The 24452-nt window shown below is 45.7% G+C and overlaps 1 protein-coding gene across 5 annotated transcripts in view; it reads right to left on the reverse strand.

The window, feature by feature from the left end:
- Positions 1 to 779: 779 nt before the first annotated feature.
- Positions 780 to 24452, reverse strand: part of LOC142587550 (glucoside xylosyltransferase 2-like) — a 98377-nt gene continuing 74704 nt past the window's right edge. For all 5 annotated transcript variants that reach the window (XM_075698636.1, XM_075698638.1, XM_075698640.1 and 2 more), the window contains 3 exons: positions 23000 to 23192; positions 8257 to 8570; positions 780 to 3476 (listed from right to left, as the gene is read on the reverse strand). In XM_075698636.1, coding sequence (XP_075554751.1) covers positions 3300 to 3476; positions 8257 to 8570; positions 23000 to 23192 — 684 coding nt within the window. In that variant the 3' untranslated portion in view covers positions 780 to 3299. The remainder of the gene's footprint in view (positions 3477 to 8256; positions 8571 to 22999; positions 23193 to 24452) is intronic.

The raw sequence follows: 24452 nt of genomic DNA on the forward strand, positions 1-24452 counted from the left end.
CCACATGCTACCACAAACATAAGAACACTTGAGAAAATCCAACGGAAAGCCATCCGTTTCATTTTTTTCGCACTACAGTCGAACCGTTTTCGTCTCAGCACTAATGCAATCGAATTTAATCTCTACCCTTCAGTCCCGCCGAAAATTGTTTCGTTTGAAGTTTTTATATTTCTTGTTTAACCAGAAAGTCGAACTAAATTCCTCACTGTGCATAGCATAATTGACAACTAGACAAACCGGACATTCCCACTACTGTTCCCTTCCCCGTTCTTTGCTAAGACTAATTTATTTCAGCATTCTTTCTTTCCCCAGACAATCACTGACTCGAACTCCTTGCCGGCTGACTCTGTGGATTGTATCGATGTTATAAGTGACCATGTTAATTAGTATTGTTAAGAGATATTTCCTACTGCTCGTTTAGCTTGAATTTGGATGTTACAATTTACCATTGTTAAATTTTTGTATTCCACTCCTGCTTGGGCCTAACGGTCTGCAGTATGTCATAAATGAATAAAATAAATAAATAGCGAACTTCAGGTACATAAAATAGAGACGCCGGCTTTGCTGTTGCGGCTTGCAATGAGCAGTCGCTTGTGTCACTTATTCGACGCACCGTTCCTATTATTTGTTCATGGCAGTGGCTTTAAACCACTCCGTGACATTTCGTGCCTCGTTACTGCGTAGCTGATCCCTATGAAGTGCGTTCGTTCTCAAGAAGACCAGCTTCTCTTAGGAGGGGAAAAATCGTTTTGCTCGGCATACACTCAATGAATCAGGCTTTGAACGAATTTGGTTTTATTACTATTACACTCGTTACAAACACAAAGAGATATTGTACAGGAGAAGGGCCCGCGGTCAAGGACCGCAATGGGACCTCCTGTGTAGCGTATAAGTAAAAGTATAAACGAAAAGTGGAACAACTATTGTAAAAAAAAATAGTAAACATAACATTGGTCTACTACAGTACTAGCACAAATCAGTTACAAACTTGCAAGCACATCTGTTAATTCATACAGCACATACAAATACGCCATATAGTACAAAAAATAATCATTATCATTATTTTCGACTAATTCGAAAAATTATCTCAATAGAGGTAGAAGTAACTATAACGCCATCACTTAAGTAAATAAGGCATAATCAGCCGAATTTTTATTCGTGTAGCGTATGTGTTAACAAAATGTACATATGGAGGGAGAAAAGAAAAAAAAAAAGAGACAGAACTACGTGATTGCAGATGATAAAATACGGTTTTTCAGTTTTCGTTTAAATTAAAATGATATACATGACTTAATGGAGAAAGCGTGTCCCAGAAGGAAACGGTCAAAGAAAAAAAAAACAAAGAAGAGACACTCTGCTTAGCATAATTGGAGGGTACCTTGAGAAAAATAAAACTATTGTTCGAAGAAAATCGCGTAAGAATAGCATTCAGTAGAAAAGATCGAGGTATCACACTGTTGTGGTGAAAGTCATCTGGTTGACGGTATAAAAACATACCAAGATTACACTTAATGAATTTGTCTGTAGTAAGAATGCTATAGTGACATATTAAACGTTTGGCATTGCAATGGTTAGGACTAAAATTGATTATTCTAGCAACCTGGTTGTGCAAGATTTGTAATGATAGAAAGTGGTTAGCATACGTATTGCCCTCGCATGCCCTGCAATAGTTTATATGAGAATGGATAAATGAGTAGTATAGAGAGAGTAATGTTTCATGGCTCCACACATAGCGAGCTTTTAAACGTGTCCATATTCCGTAGCTGTCTAATGTTGGCTATGTGTTGATGAAATTTAAGATTACAATCAATTTCTACACCTAAACAATTACAGGAAGAAGTAAGGGCGATAGGATTATCACCAAGGTAAAGTGGACGCATGAATGCGGATGAGCGTTGCTGGGACGCGAATAAAACAGATTTACTTTCAGACGAGTTCACATCGAGCTGGTTAATGTTGCACAAATTTAACATGTTGCTTAGCTCAGCATTAAGTTTCGAAACTAGTTTACTTACACAATTGTCAGAGTTAAATATATTTCTGTCAGCTGCGTAAAGGATGCAGTTAGGAGAAAGCTGACAATTAAGTAGGTCGTTAAAATATAATCAAAACAAAAGTGAGCCAAATATGTGTCCCTGTGGTATGTCAAAGTTTGGTTATCATTGATTTAGGAAGAACATAATTCATTCTTACTATTTGTTTGATAGTTTGATGATTTGTTTGATAGATTCAAGTTTAAAAGACAAAATGCAGTGGTTAATTGCATCGAAGGCCTTAGTTAGATCAACTAACACTGATACAGCATACACGGCTTTGCCAATTGCCATCTTTAATTGTTCACTTATGGCGATGAGAGCAAGTTCAGTTGAATAGCCCTTACGGCAGCCCAATTGGAAAGATAAAAGTGTAATATATTTCGACAGGTAAATAGTAAATAGTCACCCTTTTTGAATACTGGATTTATTCTGCCTTGTTTTCATCAAGCCAAGAGTATTGCTATCTGAAGAAAGAGATACGATTCCTCGGTTTGTCGCTGTAACTATTGCAGTGAATGTTTTTGATCCCACCTTGGACACCTGTACGGTTCATGGACATGCACCTCTGAATGTTCTTTTTTGTTGTCTCGTTTGCTTCCGCTCATTCGGTATATATTGATCGATGCGTGCGAAAATAAAATCTTCAGTTGAAAGTAGCGCTGTCCCTGCGTATCTGTCTCTTTATAGGTCGTCGTTCAGTCGCGCTTACACACTCTATTATGTATACCATCAAGTCTAACACTCTGTAGCGCAGCAACAAAAAAAGATATTCTATTTTGTAAAAATCACCTAAGACAGCTGCATTGAATAACATTGATGTATCCCAGACCATATATATGATGTACTACTGATGAGTAGAACTAAATGGCGACGTCTGTTCTCAGTAGAAAGTTGCGGATATGGAAGCATCGTGCTTCTACATGTTAGAAGCTAACCGATTTCTGACAATTTCTTTTAAAATGAAGATGCCCTAAATGAGAATTCTGCATCTTTTTGCCTGTAAAATGCAACTTCGTCCCTTGAATGCAAGAAAGTTCACTCAAGCCGATTTAGCGGTTACTTTTGCGAGAGAATTTCAGCGTTTTGCATGCGTTTGAGGATTTCCATCGGTGTTTCGCTCTTCGTACAGCATACTCTTAACAACCGACTGCTCCGGTCAATTGGCTGAACAGTGGTCACAAGTCTATCGGGGCATAGTTAATTCATGGCGGAATATGACCACCGGTAAGCGTCACTAAAGCGGCACGGTGATGCACTCCACAGCTACGTTGTATTCGCGCCCACAGCTCGGCCAGTCACGTTGTCGACACGACTTGCAGACAGCGTAAGTAGAGGCAGTTGCTTGGTTAACTCTTCGGTGCACCCCGTCGGACGCGCCTTCTGGAGGCCTTCTCTCACAGGAACAATGAAGCCATCCACGAGGCTTTGTCCAAACTTGAACTGAAACATTGAACAGAAAGAAACATTACGACAGAACTCATCTCCCGATGCGCTGCAACACAACGTGTCCGACGCTTGCAATAAGGTCATTGCCAATTGCAGCCCGCTACTTGTTATACAAAACTGATGGTGAGGGCTTGGTCTACGGTTTATGAACTTTATTAGCATCTGCAGTGCTGGAATCTTGTACCTATCATTGACGTGCCGCTAAGCACAGTGACAACTCCGTCACAAACGGCACCACTTCTCCCAACAACGCAGCAACAATGCCAATGCCAGAGAGCTTTATGCATAGAAGTTGACACACTCGATAATTATCTTCTGACGTTATTTATAAACATTTGTAATTTTACGGATTCTGACCTTCAAGTAGCACAATCTTTAACAGCAGTTTTGAGTGGGTGTCAATATTTTTATTCCTTCTTTAATGCCTTAGCTTTAGGGGCTGATGATATACATGTTGGGTATATGTCAGGATCGTTCGGTTTGCACACGTTATTCGGACACCGAGGGATTCGTCGGTTCTCTGACTCAAATATAGAGTGACGGACTCAAAGAAAAAAATTTTGCCTTGAGATGCAGTTAGAGCTCTTAATTGCATATACGTCTCCTTGAGGCTAATGGAAAGAGGTCTTTAGTTCTTGCCATTTAAAATAATTGTTTGGTTTGCAGGAGAAGTGACACAAGCCCATCGTAATTTTTATAGACTTCCTTGTGCTTTGTCTCGAACAGTCTATTCTGTTTTGCCACTGCGTCAGCCACTGTGCGACAACACCCGCACGAGACGCCACTGCACTAACTCTTTAATACTAACACGCCGAGGATGACGAGGCCGCCTTTGACGAAGATAGGTCCTCCTATCGAAACGTTGGCCAGCCTTTCTGAGGCACCTTATCCCTGTTTACGAACTTTATACCACAGTGTGCTATTCCATGTGTCAGCCCCTTTCTTGTTTTTGGATTAACACCCCTGGTGGTGTTGAGACGTAATAGCTATACCAAGCAAGGACAGTAATTTTATATGCCCATATAAACTCGTAAACATTCGCTTACAGACTAAATTAAGAAGCATGGTGTCACGCGCGCCCAAGCAAACGTGAACACACCTCACTCGATGACAGCGCACACTCGCTGTCAAAACGCTGCAATGAGGAAGCGCGGTAGCAGCAGCGACCTAATTCACCTTCGTGCTGCCGCTCGCTTCATTGCGAACTAAACGGCCAGAACACAGCGCTCACGAAGCTATCAGCACTTGGCGCGCTCTGTCTCCATCGCATCTGGCTTTTGAGATAGGTCCTGTGCGGCCGCGCCATACGCAACTGCCAGCGGAGTGGACCGCTTGCACGCGATGCAGGAAGACGGCACGCTACGTCTCCGCTTTCCTTGTTTGCGCGCTGGAGATTGAGCAACTATCGTCGGGTAATCCTCAGTCGCTTTCACTCTCACATATAGCATACGGCGTGCGGCGACGATCTTATGGCACTTGAACTTTGTACGGAACATCACGACGACGCCAATGACGGCGGCTGAAATACGCCTGGAGCGTCCGAATAATTGATGTCACAATAAAATTGTTTGGACACGCAACCAGAATGAGAACATGTCGTATGTCATATGTAATATGCGAGGTAGGGAAAGCGGACCATCGTGGACGAAGTTCGCATATTCGCATATACGCATATTCGTGTAAGACAACGGCTGCATCTGTCCCATTAGTGGCTGGTGACGGATCGGTAGGCGTTGCGGAGAAGGATGGCAAATAGGCGGCCTCGAGCTCGTGGCAGAGACGATGGGGATCATGTTGTCGCTGATGTTTGGGTGACTGTGATGGTACTCACATGTGGACGTCGCGGCGTTATTGGACTGACGAGCGAAGTGATGCGTGATACAGCAGCTTTTAGTTTGTTCGAAGCAATGGCATTCCTCGATTAGGATGTCGGCAGTGGGAAAGATACAAAAAGCCGCAGTTTCGCCCGAAAGGCGAAGCATCGATTGCGATAGCAAACTAGGCTACAGCTAGACAGACGAAGTAAGGGTAGTAGTTTTATCCGCCGTATAAACTTGCAAGATAAGTATACTAAGTAAATTAACAAGCATGGTGTCACGCGCAAACAAGCAAACATGAACACACCTCACTCGATGACCGCAGAAACTCGCTGTCAAAATGCTGCAGTGAGGAAACGCAGCAGCAGCCGCGAGCGTATTGACCTTCGTGCAGCCGCTCGCATCAACATGAAGTCGCGAAAACGCAGCGCAATGCGGACTCTGCACCCGTCGCTGATGAATTTCAAGATACAGCGCCAGGGCCGGGTTCCCGCGGCCGCCCAGACCGGCCGAAGTTGAACGTGCGCCCCTCTTCTCCACCCTCTCCCGCGAAGCCTTGCGCGCGACGGAAGGCAGCGCGTTTCCTCCCCGCTTTCGTCCGTAGCGTGCACGAGCTACGATCGCGGCCGATCGCGGCCCGATCGTGCCGATCGCGGCCCACCCTCGCACGTTTTCACTCGCACATACAGCATACGGCGCACGGCGACAATTTCATCGGCCTTTGGCATGATACGGAACCTCATTGCGCTGCCGACGGTGACACCGACGACAAAAATGCACCCGGAGTGCCCATATAATTGCTATCGCAATAAAAACGAGATTCACCGAACCACAGGTGAGCTTAGCTACGAAGTCTGGGTCGATGAAATGTCTCTGTCCCAATCATGCCACGCGCTACAGCGGGTCGTCCATGTAGTGCGGCTTAAGTCGGTTCATGAGCGTCAGCGCACTGCACAAAATTTATTGGGTGCATAGGTTATAATATTAACGCGAATAGCTTTCTTTGGCCCTTTCGGTCGTTTTCATGGTAGGTCGTGGGCACGTCGGCATGTCAGTGAGAGAGAGACGCCTCTCGTTGGGCAATCGAGTTGCGAAGGGGGCCGAGGGGGGAACGTGGAAAGTGAAAGGGAGGGGGGCACATGGTCGCTCGTTCATCAAGGCTAGGAGAGGGAAAGGGCGCTTGATTTTGGGCAAGAGAGTGGCGGGGAGAAAACCCAGAGAGGAGTATTCTAGAGAAGGACTTGTTCATTCATTCATTTATTTATACTGTCAGCCTTCTTACGGCTATTACAAGAGTAGAGAATAAAAACAACAACCAGAAACATAGAACGTGACCGAGTTACTAGCTTTCACTCACACAGCTTGTCTTAGAATGGGAAAGACGTATGAAATGCAGCATACATGGGAAAATAATAATGAAATCATTCACAATTTGGCACCACGTCGTCACGGACACAATAAGAGTCACACATGTAACAGTAAATGCATACATATTGGGCAATGCACTACGTGTTATTACAAAAAAATTGTGCTTTGAAGACTTTCCAAAAAGGCATGTAAAGACATCGAGGGGACAAGAGAGTCGGGTAACAAAATCCATTTTCTTATCGCCCTAAGAAAGAAACTGAACTTGAAGAAATCATTGCGGGCGAGTGGAGGAGGAATGTACATACAATGACGATGCCTCGTGGACGCGTTCATAGGGAGCTCATAATAATCATCTGGTTCAATATATACTTGATTATGAATAACTTCGAAGAGGAATTTGAATCTGTCGTATTTTGTTCTGAGCTCAAGTGGTGCTAGATCAGCTAACTGACATCACTCTGTTGGAGAATGAATGCGACGATATTTATTAAATATAAGCCTGGAAGCTAGCCTCTGTATTCGGTCAAGTTCAGAACAGTTAGCTATGGTGTGCGGGTCCCAAACAATTTTAGCACATTCAATAATTGGTGTAACTAGAGTTTTATAAGCAAAACATTTAATTTCAGGGGTTGCCCGATTGAGGTTCCGCCTCGAAGACTACAGGGCTTTAAGCAATTTGATGCACAGATTTCCCCTGTGTGTGTTGTTGGGCTAATTGGTGTCCCCTCTGTGTAATTGTGTCTTTGCGCTACATTATGTCGGCGAGCAGAGAGAGAGGAGGAAGGGAGGCTGTCGCTCGTGCGTTCGTCGCACTTCTCTGTGGCCAGCCGATCGTGGACTGCATACGCCGTGGCCGAAAATTCATAGCGTATTCTCGCCCATGGAAAGCCCAGCGCAAGCGCAGGCGAGTATTCCTTCAAACGTTGACGCCGTTCACGCGGATGCACCAAGGAGAGCAACAAGTGGACGCGTTCGTTCTTCACGGCTGCTACGAAAGAACTACACGAAGGCACCGAGGGAAAGGGCGCGCCCTTTCAGCCGACCGAGCTTTGGGGATGCGCGACAAGGAGGTGGGTAGGACAATGTCGATTAGTCGCTCATTCATTCGGGCCATTTGCTTAAATTGAGAATCATTGTCGATGGCTTATGCATAATTTTTTCCCCGCTTTTCCTTTCTTGTGTGAGCACCAGAAGGATAACGTCTATAGCGGGCAGTTATACGTATGCGCTGCTTTTCATTTTCCTCTTTTATTGCAGTACCGGAGCTGTCATCCTTATCACTCTTTTATTTAAAAGCGAGACGCGTACGTTGTATCGGGTTACGTAAAATGTCGTACACGTCTCGAGTGATGCAGCTATAGGAGCGGGCTACGTTTGAACAATCGGCGCAATGAATGACTTGTTTAGGGCGTCGTCACCACAACCACCACAAACAACAACGACAAAAACGAGAATGACGGCGAAAACAACAATAAAGTTTCGTTCAACAATGAATTCACGTTTCGGAGCACCCCTGGCGCATGGCGACTCCCACGACCAATAGAGGAAAACCCCAATGCGACTGGGCTGATCACTGACGATGCGCTTACCTTCTGCATGGCCTGATGGAGCACGACAAATGCCGGCTCGAGCTTCTCCAGAATCATCTTGCGCGAGGCGTGCACCACTGCCACTGGGCCGTCAGTGCAAAGGGCGTCACCATGGCAGTGCTCGCCGCGGAAGTTCCAGCGGCACGTGAATGTGAATATCCCTTGCGGGTATCGATAGAACAGGATGTTCAGCAAATCCTGGTCAGCCCACGGAATGCGGCCCTGGAACTCGCGCTTGAGCTCCAGTACACGTCTCTCCAGGCCAAAGGCACGCATGCGCGTAAGGTTCATCATCAGCAAACCAGCATTCAACGCTGCACAATCAAACAGAAAGGAACAGGAGTAGGAGTCACTTTGTCGCAAATATATCTGAAATCACAGGTGCATCGTGTACGGACAGGCATGGTGCCTCAGCTTGCCTCACTAAAACACATACAAAACGCTGATGTGCTTTTTGGAGACAACCACAGGACCGATTAGAATGAAATAAGAAAAATTGCATTCTCGTACCATTAATGAAGAGAAATCGTGATTTGAGATCTCGCATTCTTTTTTACCGAGATTGCCAAAAATCGGTAGAAACGAAAAAAAGAAAGAAAATAAAAGCACGAGATACGCAAATTCGTAACACCGCACCAACACAGATGTCGTCGTTCTGTAAATTGCATCTCTTAGAGGGTTAAAGTGGGCAAATGTAATTACTGGATTTACCATTTACGCCAATTTATTCCAAGGTTTACGCGGCTGCTGCAACGTCCTACGAACCTTCCAATATTACATTTCAGAGCGGTGTACGATAGATACATCAGTGCTGCCCACCTTAGATCTGTTACTACGTGGGGTTTACAGAACCGCACTATAGTTTTTGTTTGCCGCGGAATTGGAGTTGTAAACTGAATTAGATGATTTTGATGAACTTTAGCAATTTCAAAGAATTCGTCTAAAACAATAGAGGTGCTAAGTAAAGAAAAAAGGCTCACTATATTTGCTAGATTTTGGCTCTTCCTTTCGGCAAACATCATAGAAACTGGTGTCCTTGTTGCTGCGCAACATGATATCTCCTTTGATATGCATTTACAGATGACGAGCTGAAGCTTATTTCTCTAACCGAAGCTCTACTTCGGCGCAAAATCGTATTTATCTGCTCAGATAGTGTTCAGATAGGAACACTTTTGAAGGGGGTCATGGATAACTAGAGCGGTTAAGACTAATGAAGCGACACGTAGGGAGCTCCATAGAGCATTATGCACATGCTACACGACGGAAAGGTACAAATGAGTTTCTTTCGTCGATTTTCCTCTCTGCCACGCTCCTGCCATGCATATACAGGCTCTGAAGCAGCCTCCAACGCAGCGTGCAAGACTATTACAACACGATAACAAAAAGACAAACAACAGCAACCACAACAGTAGCAGCAGCAGCGGTGGCGGCGGCGCAAAAGTCGAAGGAAGAGGCAAAGAATGTTTCGTCCTAAAACTCCCTTACCGGCCACCGTGGCTTAACGGCTACGGTGTTGTGCTGCTAAGCACGATGTTGCGGGGTGAAATCGCGACCGTGGCAGCCGCATTTCGATGGGGGTGAAATGTAAAAACATCGGTGTCCCTTGTAATTGGGGGCACGCTAATTATGCTCTGGTGGTCAAAATTCATCCGGACTCACCCACTACGGCGTGTCTCAATATCAAATCGTTGCTGTGGCACGTAAAACTCCAGGATTCAATTCAAAAACTCCATTGACCCTTGCATTCTGTGCACTGTAAATAATCTCAGGTGGTCAAATTTAAAGTGGAGTCTCCCACTACGGCTTGCCTCATGGTCATATCGTGGTTTCGGCCTTTAAAGTCCGATAGAGAGCGAGAGAGCGAGCGCGCGCGCGCGTATGTGTTTTACTTGTGTGTGGCTTATGCTGCATTGTCGTATCATATGTTTTCGCATTCATAGACACGAAGTTCACTATTGCACTTGTTTAGACTTGAGCACGTATGATCGAGTTTGTGGAATAATGATCAAGCACCTATGATATTGAATAGTTTTGCATCTTAAGTAAGCTTTAACCTCGCTGGTGTTATCGGAAGTGAAATCACTCTATTGCTGAGAAGTAAACTAGGTATCTCGCTGTAGCTTAACCAAGAGGTCAAGTGTGTGCATTCAGGATAAGCGCAGAGGCCAATGCATGCTTCATGGCACCATGTGTCTGTTACATTTGTCTGTCTGTAGGCAGAGGTCAACTGCGTCTTCAATGTAATTGGTGAAGTTTTCACCCTTTTGCTGAGGGCAACCACGCAACCGCTGTTCCCCGCTAAGCTTGCCCAGAGCAGGGCGACCGAAGACTTCCTTGAAACAATTCTGGCTTAGAGCACCGGAGCAGACGACAGGCGACGTCTGGGGAGGATCGGGCAGCTCGGCGTCCTGAGGCATGGCAGAAACGGTAGGGAGCGTCCCGCTGCGGAGTTCCACGTTTGTAAAGGGCCCAGCACGTCCACCAAATTTCAAGAGGCGTTCTGGTTTAATTGATGAAACCTTCAAAGAGTAGAGCAGCGTAGCGAGAGGTCACACAGCTGAGGCAACACAGGCACAAGGCTTCGAACAACTCGTTGTCCTCGTCTTTCGAGAAGCAGTGCATGCTGCTTGTTCTTCTCCAGCACAATATATATATATATATATATATATATATATATATATATATATATATATATATATATATATAATTTATTTATTTAATACTGCGGACGCGTGGTCCAAGCGGGGGGGGGCGACATATGGTACATACAAAGAACATCAGATTGACCAAACAAACAGAACCATGAAAAACAAGATTAGGCAGTGGATTCAATTTATATAGTTCCATTCGGTTACAGTTCGAGGAAAAAAAGAAAACTTATATGTATTTGTTCTCGCAAAGTAAGGGGTTAATGCATCATGTCTGCGGTGGCATGTAGTTCTGGTCGATAGCTGCGATAATTGTTCAGATGGGTCAAGGGATAAATTGTTAGTGTGAAGTAGTTTACGGAATTCAAGTCTCTGTTTTTTTTTCTAAGTTGGAGTCATTCAAAGTTGTTAATTTCCATAAGTTCGGTGGGGGAATCACATCTGGAAAATTTGTTATGTATAAGTCTGACCGCTTCTTTCTGAATTCTCTCAAGACTATTGATATTAGTTTTTGTGTATGGATCCCAAACTATGCAAGCATAGCATGAAAGCGTGCTCAGTGACACCGAGGACACTGAGCTATACTCGATGTCGGATTAAGACTCACCGGATGATAGTTCCATCCCTGTCTGCAGAAAGAGGGCCTAAAGGTAGACTGTCAACGCGAACCCATCAACGCAAGCGAGCACGGCGACTCTGAAGTCAACGCCTGAACGCTGGCCTCACGCCATCGTGTTCGTACCCGAAGAGCCCTCAAACAACCTCCGACTGCTAAACAGGCAAGAACTATCTGTTTTCTTGGAAGGGGTCGTGCCGAATGAAATTAAGGACATTCGGATAAATGCACGCAAGAATGGCCTCGAAATCGATGTTACCAACGGGAGTGCGCTCGAAAAACTGAAGCAAATCTCGGAGCTAGGGCGCATCAAAGTGCGTTGATATATCCCGATGGATGATGCATCCACAGCAGGTGTCATTTATGACATCGATGTCGCCATTCCCAACGCCGACTTGCCTATCCTCGTCAAACCAGCAAGTGAAAATACTAGTTCCCTTCAGTTTTCTTTTTTTGCATTTTGCAGTATTTCTTTCTTTCCATTAAAATTCTGAAGATACAGAATTACCGGTCGCTTGTCACCTTGCTTTCCTATTCTGTGAATGCGACAGACAGAATCACACTCTACATTCAATTTTTCTTTAAATACATCCTTAACAACTTCATATTTGAGTGCATTTTCTGTCTCATTTGGAATTTCAGGTATTCCATGCGTGATCAGATTTGATCGTCGGCTTCGATCCTCAAGGTCTGTTAGCTTTTTAGCCTGGAAGCTGATCAAGTGCTCAATAGACTGTAAACTATGGGTGCTTGTTACTGGGGTATCAATTGTTTGCATGATTTGCGTCTGCATTTTGTTAAGCGTGCTGTAAAGTTCCAAAACCAGCTGCTCACGTTACGAAGAGTATCCTGCCCCTCTAATAACTGTTTAAGTATCTAGGTCTGTGTAGGGCCGGGATTTACTTCAACATCACCGCAAAGTAGCAATTTACACACAACGAGACATTCATAAGCCATAGCACGGTATCGCCGTGGGCACCGGCAGGTACATAACACGACCATAATCGCTACGCAAGGAGCTTGTATCGGAACCAACCTGCACAATGAAGAACAAGGCTCCTGTCAATGTCATGGCAGTTCCTAGTCCACCGTGCCCACAGAAGGAAAATTCCTGCGGCGCTTCTTTTATACGGGTGACCATCGATGACGTAACAGCGCTGCGCTGAGAAGCAGCCGCTAGGAGCAGGGTTGCGTCTGGAGATGACGATGAGATTTGAGGCGCTATATCACCGCCGATGGTGCATATGCGCACATCGCAGAAAGGATGTTCGCCGAGACGTTCATGAACAGAAGTTGATACTACGGCGAATCCAAGAAAGCGCAGCACAATGAAGAACAGGGCCCCCTTGCACACACACACACACACACACACACACACACACACACACACACACACACACACACACACACACACACACACACACACACACACACACACACACACACACACACACACACACACACACACACACACACACACACACAACACACACACACACACACACACACACACACACACACACACACACACACACACACATATATATATATATATATATATATATATATATATTTATTGTCACGTGGAGTGACGGTTGAGAACACAGCAACAAAACTGTGAATGGGAAAACTAACTTTATTGGGCGAACCTGTGCACAGAAAAAAAACAGGCTACGCCCAATGCTCAACGAAAACGGCGAACACATTCGGCAATCGTCGAAAGTCTGATCAACGGGTTTTCTATAAAAGTCGATCTGAACATCGACTTTTATACAACAGTGGTCGAATGTTCCAGAGTAATCGCTGCAACCCGCGTATTTTCCACAATGTTATACACCATTCGCGTCGCGCATACATGCAATTAGAATACACAAGGTTCGCCGACAGACAGCGGATGGAACCATCGATAACATTCTAGAAGCTTCCTATACATGCAGGCGCGTCCTGCGCTGTGCGATAACATTTGTTAGGCGGTGAAACGTGGTCACCCGATAAAGATAAACAAGTAAACGTACACGTGTCAATATCCCCCTTAAAAAGCACCGACCCGATGCTGCAAACAAACGAAAGTAATAAACAAAAACACCCGTAGCAAAGAAACAACAAACTAAGGAAGTTCGTCAGCGTCCGTAAAAGGGCTTAAGACGCACCACGTCCACCAAGACCACCAAGACCACCACTTCAGATCGTGCGCGGCGCCGCTGTGAATGCGAAGTGCCATCTGGCACAACCTTAAAGTCCAGTTCGCCAACAAGTCGGATGATCTTGTAGGGTCCGAAATAGCATCGCAAATTTGTGTCTCAAGAGTCATCGCTCGACTGCACGAAGGAAAAACGAAAGTTTTCCTGACAAACTTCAGCCAGGAGTTCAAGCACATCAAAAAGGGCACGATGATCGCATACATCGAGGAAATTCTGGAAACCACCAATGCGTCTGTGCTCTCTGATTCTGCCGCATCTACCCCGACGACCATAGTTCCCGGACCAGACTTCGACATAAATCCAAGTCTCCCCATGAGTAAGCAGCAACAACTCAGAAGTCTTCTCCGACGATACAAAGAATGTTTTTCGACGTCGTCGAGGATTCGACAAACGCCAGTCGCAAAGCATCGCATAATAATTGAAGTGTGCGCTCGACCATTCTGCCAGAGCCCTTACCGAGTTTCGACGCGAGAACGCGACGCTATTAGGCAACAAGTAGACGAAATGCTGCGCGACATCATCCAGCCGTCGAAAAGCCCGTGGACATCTCCTGTAGTATTGGTGAAGAAAAAGAACGGAGCTCTACGTTTCTGTGTCGATTATCGTCGACTTAACAAAATCAAGAAGACGGTCGTATAGCCCCTTCCACGGATAGACGACGCATTGGATCGGCTTTGCAACGCTAAATACTTCTCATCGATGGACCTCAAGTCTGGCTACTAGCAAGTAGAAGTGGACGAAAGAGATCGCGAAAAGACTGCCTTCATCACGCCAGACGGACTCTACGAGTTCAAGGTCATGCCATTCCGACTGTGCTCGGCGCCTGCAGCGTTTCAGCGCATCATGGACACGGTGTTCGCAGGATTGAAGTGGCAGACGTGCCTTGCTTATTTGGATGAGGTCGTTGTCTTCGCCGGAAATTTCAACGATCACGCTAGGTGGCTTGCGACAGTATTAGAGGCCATCAAGACATCAGGGCTCATTCTAAAGCAGGAAAAGTGCCGCTTCGCTTACGATGAGCTTCTGTTACTAGGCCACGTCGTCAGAAAATCTGGAGTTCGCCCCGACCCGCAGAAGACAGCTGCCATCGCAAAGTTGCCGCAGCCCATCGACAAGAATGCAGTTTGTAGATTCCTTGGCATGTGTGCCTACTATAGGCGCTTCGTCAAGGACTTTTCACGGATCGCGGAACCACTAACACACCTAACCAAATGGTTAGGTGTGTTAGGTGTAAATGGTCAAGTGGGAAACGCCGCAGGTCCACGCATTTCAAGAACTCAAACGACACATGCAGCCGCCGCCCGTACTTGCACACTTCGACGAGGACGCCGATACCGAAATCCACACTGACGCCAGTAGCCTAGGTCTCGGTGCCGTCCTGGTCCAGAGGAAAAACGGACTTGAACGGGTGATATGCTAGCCGGTCGCTGTCAAAAGCGGAATGCAATTATTCTACCACTGAAAAGGAATGCCTCGCCATCACTTGGGCTACAGCAAAATTCCACCCATACCTATATGGCAGGCCATTGAAAGTCGTCAGCGAACATTCCGCGTTGTGTTGGCTAGCTAACTTAAAGGACCCTTCAGGACGGCTGGCAAGATGGAGCCTCAGACTGCAAGAATATGACGTCACGGTAATCTACAAGTCCGGACGAAAACACCCTGATACCGACGGCCTATCACGCGCCCCCATCGATCCCCCGCCGCAAGACGACGAGGACGACGATGCCTTCCCTGGAATAATAAGAGCGGGAGACTTCACTAAACAGCAACAAGCGGACCCGGAGCTAAAAGGCCTCGTGGAGTATTTAGAAGGGAACACCGACGTTGTCCCTAGGCATTTGGGCCCGCATTGTCTTCGTTCACACTACAAAACAACCAGCTTGTGAATAAGAACTTCTCACCAGTCCGCGCCAACGACCTTCTTGTTGTTCCATCAGCGTTGCATCCAGAAGTACAGCACGCCCTAAATGACGATCCAACAGCCGAGAACCTCGGATTCTCACGGACGCTCTCGAGGATACAGGAAAGGTATTACTGGCCGCGCCTAACCGCCGAAGTCGCCCGTTACGTCAAGACATGCCGAGACTGTCAGCGACGCAAGACACCACCGACAAGGCCAGCAGGATTACTACAGCCGATCGAACCTCCTTGCCGACCATTTCAGAAGATCGGGATGCATTTGTTGGGACCGTTTCCGACACCAGCATCTGGAAATAAGTGGATCGTCGTGGCGACGGACTACCTCACCCATTTCGCTGACACTAAAGCTCTACCGAAAGGCAGCGCAGTCCAAGTCGCGGCAGCGACATTCGTGACTGCGACCCACACCACAGTCGTGGCCCAATGATAAAGTTCCGGCCTGGACAGCGGCAGGTCGCGGGTTTGAATCTCGCTGCCCGCGGTAACCCACCGGTTCGCCGCAATGGGAACAAGCGTCCTCCGGACTGGCACTTGGCTTCCTCAGGGGTGATGAGCTTGGGAAAGGAGCCCTTGCCTTGAATGCCTGTCGAAAGACGCGTGAGCACAACGCAACGCCGACCATTCTCGGTGGAAGGAAGGGTCGAGCGCCGTGGTCACCTGATAAACAAGTGCACTTGTCCATATATATATATATATATATATATATATATATATATATATATATATATATATATATATATATATATATATATATATATATATATATATATATATATGTAGTCATATATGAAATTTCCCGTCTTGACCAATAATCTATCTAATGTACGCCTGCAAAGTGATAGCATTAAACCGCAAGAGTACGTTAAATAAAGGGCGTATTCATGCGGGAGGGGGGATTGCTTATGGGACCTCCCCCTGAACTGCCCCCATGAACAAAATTCCTAGCTACGCCACTGGTGCATATATATTGTGGGAGGCGGCTCGAAGAGGTAGCCGCCATAGCCACAGTTTATTTAGGCGGGCCAGCCATGGTGCCGCGGGATCTCGGTAACAGCAAACCCCGCGGCCGCTAAGGTCGAGCGCACTAGGGTGTCCTATCCTCGCGCTGCATTCAAGTGAGCCGCTTCTTATTCACTGGCTCTGGAGGTGAGAGTCACGCCGCTACAGGGCCTGCCTCCTATTGCGAAGCTCGATTGAAATATGTGCAAAAAGCGCGCGTGTAGAAACAATAGAGACTACAGGCCTATATACATGGGCCGCAATTCGTAGCGTCCGTTATGAAGTCCAAGTCCGTGTTGCGGCGAAGGGCTCAAATCGCTCTCTAGTCATCGTGGTTAAGAGTGGTCTTCACGCGCAGTGCGGTGTAAATCGGCAACCAGAGTTGATGCGTACACGCCGGTTCTTGGCGCATGTCGAAAGTTCAGGCCGTTAATGGGAACGACGGCGTGCAATGGCGGCAGTGGCGGAGAATTGCGAGTCTCGCGAGTTTGCCTTGTTGCCCTTGCTAATTCATGCTGCGTCACCATTTCAGGTGCAGGTATGGTTCTGTAGGGCGGCGTATTGGGACGACCAGCAAGACCTTGGTCTCGACATGGTATGGTACGTCCGGCTGCTCGTTTTTTAGCTTAATTTGGCAGGGCTTTCGTCAGAGGAGCTACGGGAATCAGATGCTGCCGAAAGGTACGCATTTAGCCTGGTCGGCTCGGTATTACGAGCAGAAGACAGCGCTGTACGACAGGACCAAGAGAGGGATACCGACTAGAGCGCTGTCGTCTCAGTGTCATTTGGCACTACCAACGAGGACAGATGCTGTCGTCGTTGTAAGTGTCGGCTTCTCGCAATCAGAGAGAGATGAACCAGGCAGCACCAGGAGCCTAGGTTGTGAGCGAAGCGGAGCCACAGTGATTCCGTAGTACAAAATTACGACTTGGCGCAGGCTTTCGTAGATGACCGGGCATGGTGGAAGTCGGAGATCCGGAAGGAACCATCTGGCAGCTCGCGACTTGCGTGGAGATAGCATAAGTGTTAGTCACTGACATTGTTGACGTCGAAGTGAATCCAGAGCTGTAGAAACCGGATGTCAGAACTTCGTTGCCATGCATCCGCGGAAGGCACGAGCAGAGACCATCGGCATTGTCGCCTGCGGCTGCTTGCGGCGAAATCTCGAATTCAGATATCATCAGGGTTGCGGTTTTCGCTGAAGGCATCGCGAAGGTTGTGCTTGCGGCGTCGCCGTGCCTGCGAGAGTGAAATTTGCGCCTGGTGGAGCCGGTGAGAGGTCCTCTGAATCGGTGAGGTGCCCCGAACTGAAAGCGGATAGCTTGAGCGAATTTCCAAGGAAGGAAAGTAACGGGCCGTAGTGTAGCCGAAAGCGCTTGCATTTGGTCCAGTCGCTTCCTTGGAAAGAATCGCCGCGCAGTTGCTTCTGTGATGGAGATGAGACTTACGGACAGAGTAGAGGTTTGATGTTCGGGCCGGCGCGTGCTGCCGATCGGCACTGGTGGACGCAGGCGATGTGGGACGACAGGACGCGGAATGACACGATGGTTCCAATGGCGAGAGCTATTGTACCTGAGTGCTCGAGGTGGTGTAGTGAGCTTCGCGCGACTGCACGCAAGTCCCTGTGAAAGTCGGGGCCGTGGGGTGGCAGCCGGAGCCTGAAATGCAGCCGGAGCCTGGAACATTCTTGATACGGAAGTGGCTGTTCAGCTGGATGAACCAGTTGTTCGTTCGGCATGCCTACGTAGAATTCTGGGGCACCCACGCCTACAACCGATGGACCTTTGCTTGACCGCGTGAAGCCACGTCCCTCTCGCATTGGTAGAGTGTCTGCATGGACGCTGGCATGGCTGGGTCCGCTCGTACGGTATCACCAATTTGTGCGAGGGGGCACGAAGAGTTAGCCGCCGTAGCCACTGCTCTCGCGCTACAAGTACCTGAGCCGTCTTTTTCTTCACCAGCTCTGGGTGCGATAGTCGCGCTACTATATATATATATATATATATATATATATATATATATATATATATATATATATATATATATATATATATATATATATGAACGAGAATAAAAGAAACCGAAGGGGTCCGATTTTTATAAGTCATATTGTAAGAACAGCCCACAAACAGACACCGAGGACAGCGCCCCCCCCCCCCCCCATAAGGGAAATACTTCAACCTATTACTTGAAATAAGGAAATGATAAAACAAGAAGAATGAAAGTGCATGAAAAAACAACTGGCCGCAGCTGGGATACGAACCCACGGCTTTGCGTTACGTGTGCGATGCTCTTACCACGTGAGCTACCGCGGCACCATTTTCCCATCCACTGTCTGGGGTATTTATGTGTTCCTACTAGAACTAAGCCTGCGAGTTTTGGCCAGCACCGCCAAACCCAACCTTTGGCGGGGGATGTGAAACGTCCTTTCTGCCGCAGGCGTCACTAGTGCGTGAACGGTTGGGGCAAGCCCACTGGTCAATAAACCCACAGATGCTACCTGAAGATATAAATCCTGCGGGATTCGGGACTCTCGCTATGTAATGAACGAGAAGAAAGGGAAGCGAGGGTAATTAAAGCACATTTTACACACACACACACACACACACACACACACACACACACACACACACACACACACACACACACACATATATATATATCGCCGCATTTTGTGATAGGGTGCGACCAACAGGGCAGCCTCACGCTGCTACACGTGAAGGTAGGGAACCCCACCTTCCTGACGGTAGCATATCTGTGCGTAACACAACGTGGAGGGACAAAGAACACTTCTAGTCGCCTCTTCCCCAGAAATTTTGCATAACAATTATCGTTGTGGATTGCTCCTTCATTAAACAAATATGAAAATGGAATAAATTTAGTATACTTCATTAGAAATTGGAAAAAGGTTCGAGTAGATAATAAGTTGAGTACCTAGAAGAGGGCGACATCTTTCTTTCTCTGGTGGCGCTACTGTCAGCAGAGGTAGTGACATCTATTAGGTATATATTGAAACACCGAAGTGTCTCGAAACGCGCGAGTGCTACGTAAAAGTTGAGCGACACGCTGAGACTTCGCAGCATTCTATTACATTAAGGCAACATTTGTTGCTGATGGGATAGAAATAATTAACTCCTTACAGGAAATTTCTGGGGATCAAACCAGGTCGTGACACAATATGAACGGCAACACCATCGGGTCAGAAAAGGGTGCTTAACCTTGAGCATCTGATCATTGAAGCTGACAGGGACATATTGGAATGATATCGTTCCAGTACTTCAAGCGTCTTCCTTCGAGTGTCAAAATGAAAGTGAGTTGTTGCGTAACTATATCCGGGTGTGGGGGGTCACTGCGCGAAAACTTTCATGGTGCGTAACTCATACTGTGCGTTCATTTTTTGCCCCGAAGCTGAAGCATCCTGCAATTCTCAAGCATAGACTTAACCAAGATTGTAACTACATAGCCTCATGCACCTTTTTCTTCGTCACTGCCAGCATACTATCTGATACATTCATGATTGTGCTGCGCATTGTCTTCCACTAGTAAGTATACATGAAAGATGAGAACAAAGGCGCGATGGGCGAAGTGCAATTTCTTCTTTTGCATTTTTTCCGTTGTAGAACTCATTGCAACGCAATGATGAAAGTGCCCCAACCAGCTCCTTTCATTGCTTGCTTTGCACCAACAAATGAATTACTTTCCACCTTCTTACTTATTTAACATAGTAGTTTGTCCATAGCATGTCTGGCGATGACACTTCCCTCGTTAGTACTCTGGAATAAGGTGCTTCTTTATGCTTTCATTGCAGTATGTATGTAGGGAGTACACACCAAGCTTGCTGCTAAATTTTCCTTTTTTGTGTATACTGTAGAGTCATTAAATTACTGCCAAGAAAAAGCGATAAACTAAGGCATTATTGTACTGCGTGGCTCCGGTGGTGTTTCGCTAAGCACAATACGCATTGTTTTGCAAAATAGAACGTAGTTTGACAGAGATATCGGCGTATATTGGTGCGCTGTAGCCTAACGCTAAAAAATTACACTCGTTCGTTATTCTTTTCTATGAAGTTGTCTCATTTATTTCTTTAACTGCTTCATCTATTATTTCAGTAGTTACAGTGACTTCAAACAAGGGCTAATATATTTTCATGTTGGCATTAGCTGTTGTTTTGGTTTTATTGTTAGCGTATTTTCAATGTTTCTTGCTTCCGACGAAATGCGTAACTACTAAACCATAAAGTAAGTGATACCTGGTAAAGCAGCAAGACTCTGGAGCAAGTCTGATACAAGACACATCTCAAGTAAACAGGATACTCAAATAATGATGAACAACAAATGTAGCTGGTCCATTTTCATCGCATAGCACAGTTTCGGAATTTAGAAAAGTACTCTTAAAATTCTAAATATGATGGCAGGTCATTGTGGTGTCGTACAATGAAATTACAGAAGCCAGTATTTTTTACGGGCAATTGCTATAAATATGATGGTCTGTTCTGGCATTGCCGTGGAGTCAAACTACAGACGTCCTTATTTTTTTTTACGGGAAGTTACTGCAATTACGACGGCGTGTTATTGCAATGCTGTAGGATGGAGTCCCGAAGGTCTGCACATTTTACGGGAAATAGTTAGCAGCCGATGGTGCAGAGAAGAGTCATAGGGAAAAAACGTCTTTTTTTCTACACTGCCATTGTAATGGCAACGATTGCTTGTGTTTCATTACAAACGTGGGAACAGGTTGCTGCGGCTGTGGGCTCAGGCTTTACGAGATGTACTCCGAGTCGAGCAGTGTTCGATTGCTCTAAGGGAAATAAAATGACCACCATCCAACAAAAAGATTGCTTTCTAGCATCCTCTATGATTACGGAATCTACGCTGAACCCACAAATTCTATTCAGGTTAGTCCAATAGTTGCTGTAGTTGACGAAACGTTTGAAACGAAAGGTTAGAAATCGAATATTGTTGCCGTAGAGCCACAAACATCCTTTAAGACAAATCTGTGCCAATCGCTTATAACAGGAACCTGGGTAATTTCGCAGGGATTCACTGTGTGAGGAGGCAGACGTACGATATTCGGGCGCATGAGCTACGGAAAGCCAACACACACCCGCCGTGTTGTGTTGTCCTGCAGTTCGTGTTGTCCTATCTGTGTCGTTTGTGTCCGTACTTCGAACGACTACCTTTGCACATCATCAGTCGCTTACTATGGGCCGTTTCAGAGCGATATAAGCATTTGATGCATAGAATACAGCATGCACATGTTTGACCTCGGCGCATGGCTGCACTAACTTAAATCTTTCTATCAACCTTTATGTGAGTATGAAACGGACAATGTGGAGGATGCAAACAAAAAGCCATGTTCAGGCTTGACGAACGCGGCGCCTCCATACGTGGCAGGCAGTAAGATAGACGTAACACCTAATAAGATAGACCTAACAAAATACGTATGTTTCTCGCAGTCACGATCATCGTGACATAAACATGTACACGCTATAACAAAATATTCATGCCACAATGAAACATTCATATACTCTTATTTCTCCCTCGAGATAAAGGAATGGAATCGGCTCGATCCTTAAGTTATTTCTGCAGACTCATTATCTCAGTTCACATCACGGTTAGAATACCTATCAAGCAATCAGTAACGCAGTCTTGTTCACATAATGTACTTTGAAACACCTGTGAGCGATGCTGATTATCTAAAGGTGTTTACTGTTATTTTGGTTCCAGTTTGCTGTGTTTTCATGATGTATTTTCTGTATTGCTGCGGATGTCTCCTGCACATGTGATATATATATTTGTTTTTTTCATATGCATGGTTACCTTGTTCTTTTGCGTTTCTTGTTTGGCTTATTGACGCGAAATTTGCACGTGCACTTTTATTACTATGTATTTCTGTTCTGTATGCCCACCTGCTATGGTCCCTGATGGGACTGGCAGTATTGAAAATAAGTAAATAAATACATAAATAAATAAATAAAACGTTAGAACATTGTATGATACGCAAATATTCGCAAACTTATTCTCTTCTAGACACTGCAAAAACATACTTGCTTATACTAGACATCCTATAAAGGAATACTGTTTAAAAGTTGTATCGGCTTTGACAATTAGACCAAGAAATTTTTTTACTTAGCAAGTTGCATCAGTGTGCATGCAAGATGCCGATTCTACGGGCTCTTCGTCCCACATGATGGTAGCGATAACTTTATGGCGTTGACCTACTACGCTGTCCGCTTTTATCAATGCTCTCTATGGCATTTCGGCACAACGGCCACAAAGTAAACGCAACTACAGCTCTGTCTGGGTGAACGTGCTGCGTATGTAGAAGTTTACAAGTGGAATAACTACGGCTCTTACCAAATGGTTGCACAAAAGGGTGGAGTGCTTTTTTCAAGTAGTAGTTCTGTGTAAAGTTCTCTGTCTCCGGTGCCATGCCGGCCATCTGCCACTTGTTCATGGCGTAGAACTTTCTCCAAAAGTCTTCGACCGGGTGGAGAAATACCACGTCTGTGTCAACGTAGATGACGGCATCTTCGTTAGGAAGCATACTCTGTGAAAACGATGTTAAGCTGGCTTGTAGAGTTCGCACAATCGAAAGCTCCTCGGCAGGTTTGTCGCTTTACATGTTAACGTGATCAAGGATAGGCATTCTTAATAGCTGAGTGCTCATTCACATTCACTTACTGTTAAACCATGATGGCTAATAATGCTAACTTCTATGGTCGCAACATGTTGAAGGCTACGCACTAAGTGAGCGAAATGAACCGCTGCTTCAAAAAGAACCACTTCAAAAAGAGCATCCAGTAGGCAGGCAGCCCTCTTCTGTAAACGTCAGCAGGCAGAGCTAACATTCAAAAACAGAAATATGCCAGGAGGAAAGTTTTAGATTAAGTATTCAGTCAATAAACTGCAAAAAATTCTTAATCGTTGTCTCTTAGTCAGTGCCAAATGAACTTTACAGAAACTTGAAATAGGAAGCCCGCTTTCGATTATTACATTTTGAACAAGTATTCCAGGTTATGACAATGAAGAACAATTTTTGAAAGAGTTGTCGCTTGGTCGGCTCCCAGTAAGTTATCGAAGTATCTAGTTCTTCTTGCATTATGAAACGTGGCCTTTATCCAGAGGATAAGTAGAAGACTACTGATTTTGGGTGGTGCTCTTCCAATATTTATTTAGTTGACTTTGCTGCAGAGTTTTTGTAGGACTTGATATGCTATAGAGTCTTGAATGATGCAATTTCTTATGCTGTGTGGCCACAACCAGAACACTGGATTGAACTAAACGACAAACAATTATGAACAAAACTACTCTTACAGTTAAGTTCTTGCCATAGGTGTCTGAAATGAAACACTTTTCAGTGCCCATGGTGTGCGCAGAAGAACCCTGGAAGCGGCGACATGATGCGAAGCCAACATTGGTACGTCAGCGTTCTCGATAGAAGGCTGCCAATCGCACTGGCTGGCGTTTGTTTATATGAACGAAATGCCTTTACGTAGAGTGGTGGCTCTGTATATAATTTTATGCGGACATATTCCTATATCTCTCATACCAAACGGGCGTCAAGTGATAGGCTCTACGATCCAGATTAAATGCAAAGAGGAAAAAGTGCCGCTTTAGGGGTCCGTGCATCTAGCACTCTGGGTGCCCTGCGCGTGTTTCACAGCCCTTCTTGTTATTACCACACCGGTTAATTAAAGATCGAGATGTTCTCTAACTTAATGCACATAGTGTCCGAATACGACGACGCTGCATCGAATTCCAATATGGCAGCGTCATCACGGCTCGGCCCAGGCGAACATCTATACCA

The sequence above is a fragment of the Dermacentor variabilis genome, chromosome 7 (assembly GCF_050947875.1).
Source record: "Dermacentor variabilis isolate Ectoservices chromosome 7, ASM5094787v1, whole genome shotgun sequence".
Lineage (NCBI taxonomy): Eukaryota > Metazoa > Arthropoda > Arachnida > Ixodida > Ixodidae > Dermacentor > Dermacentor variabilis.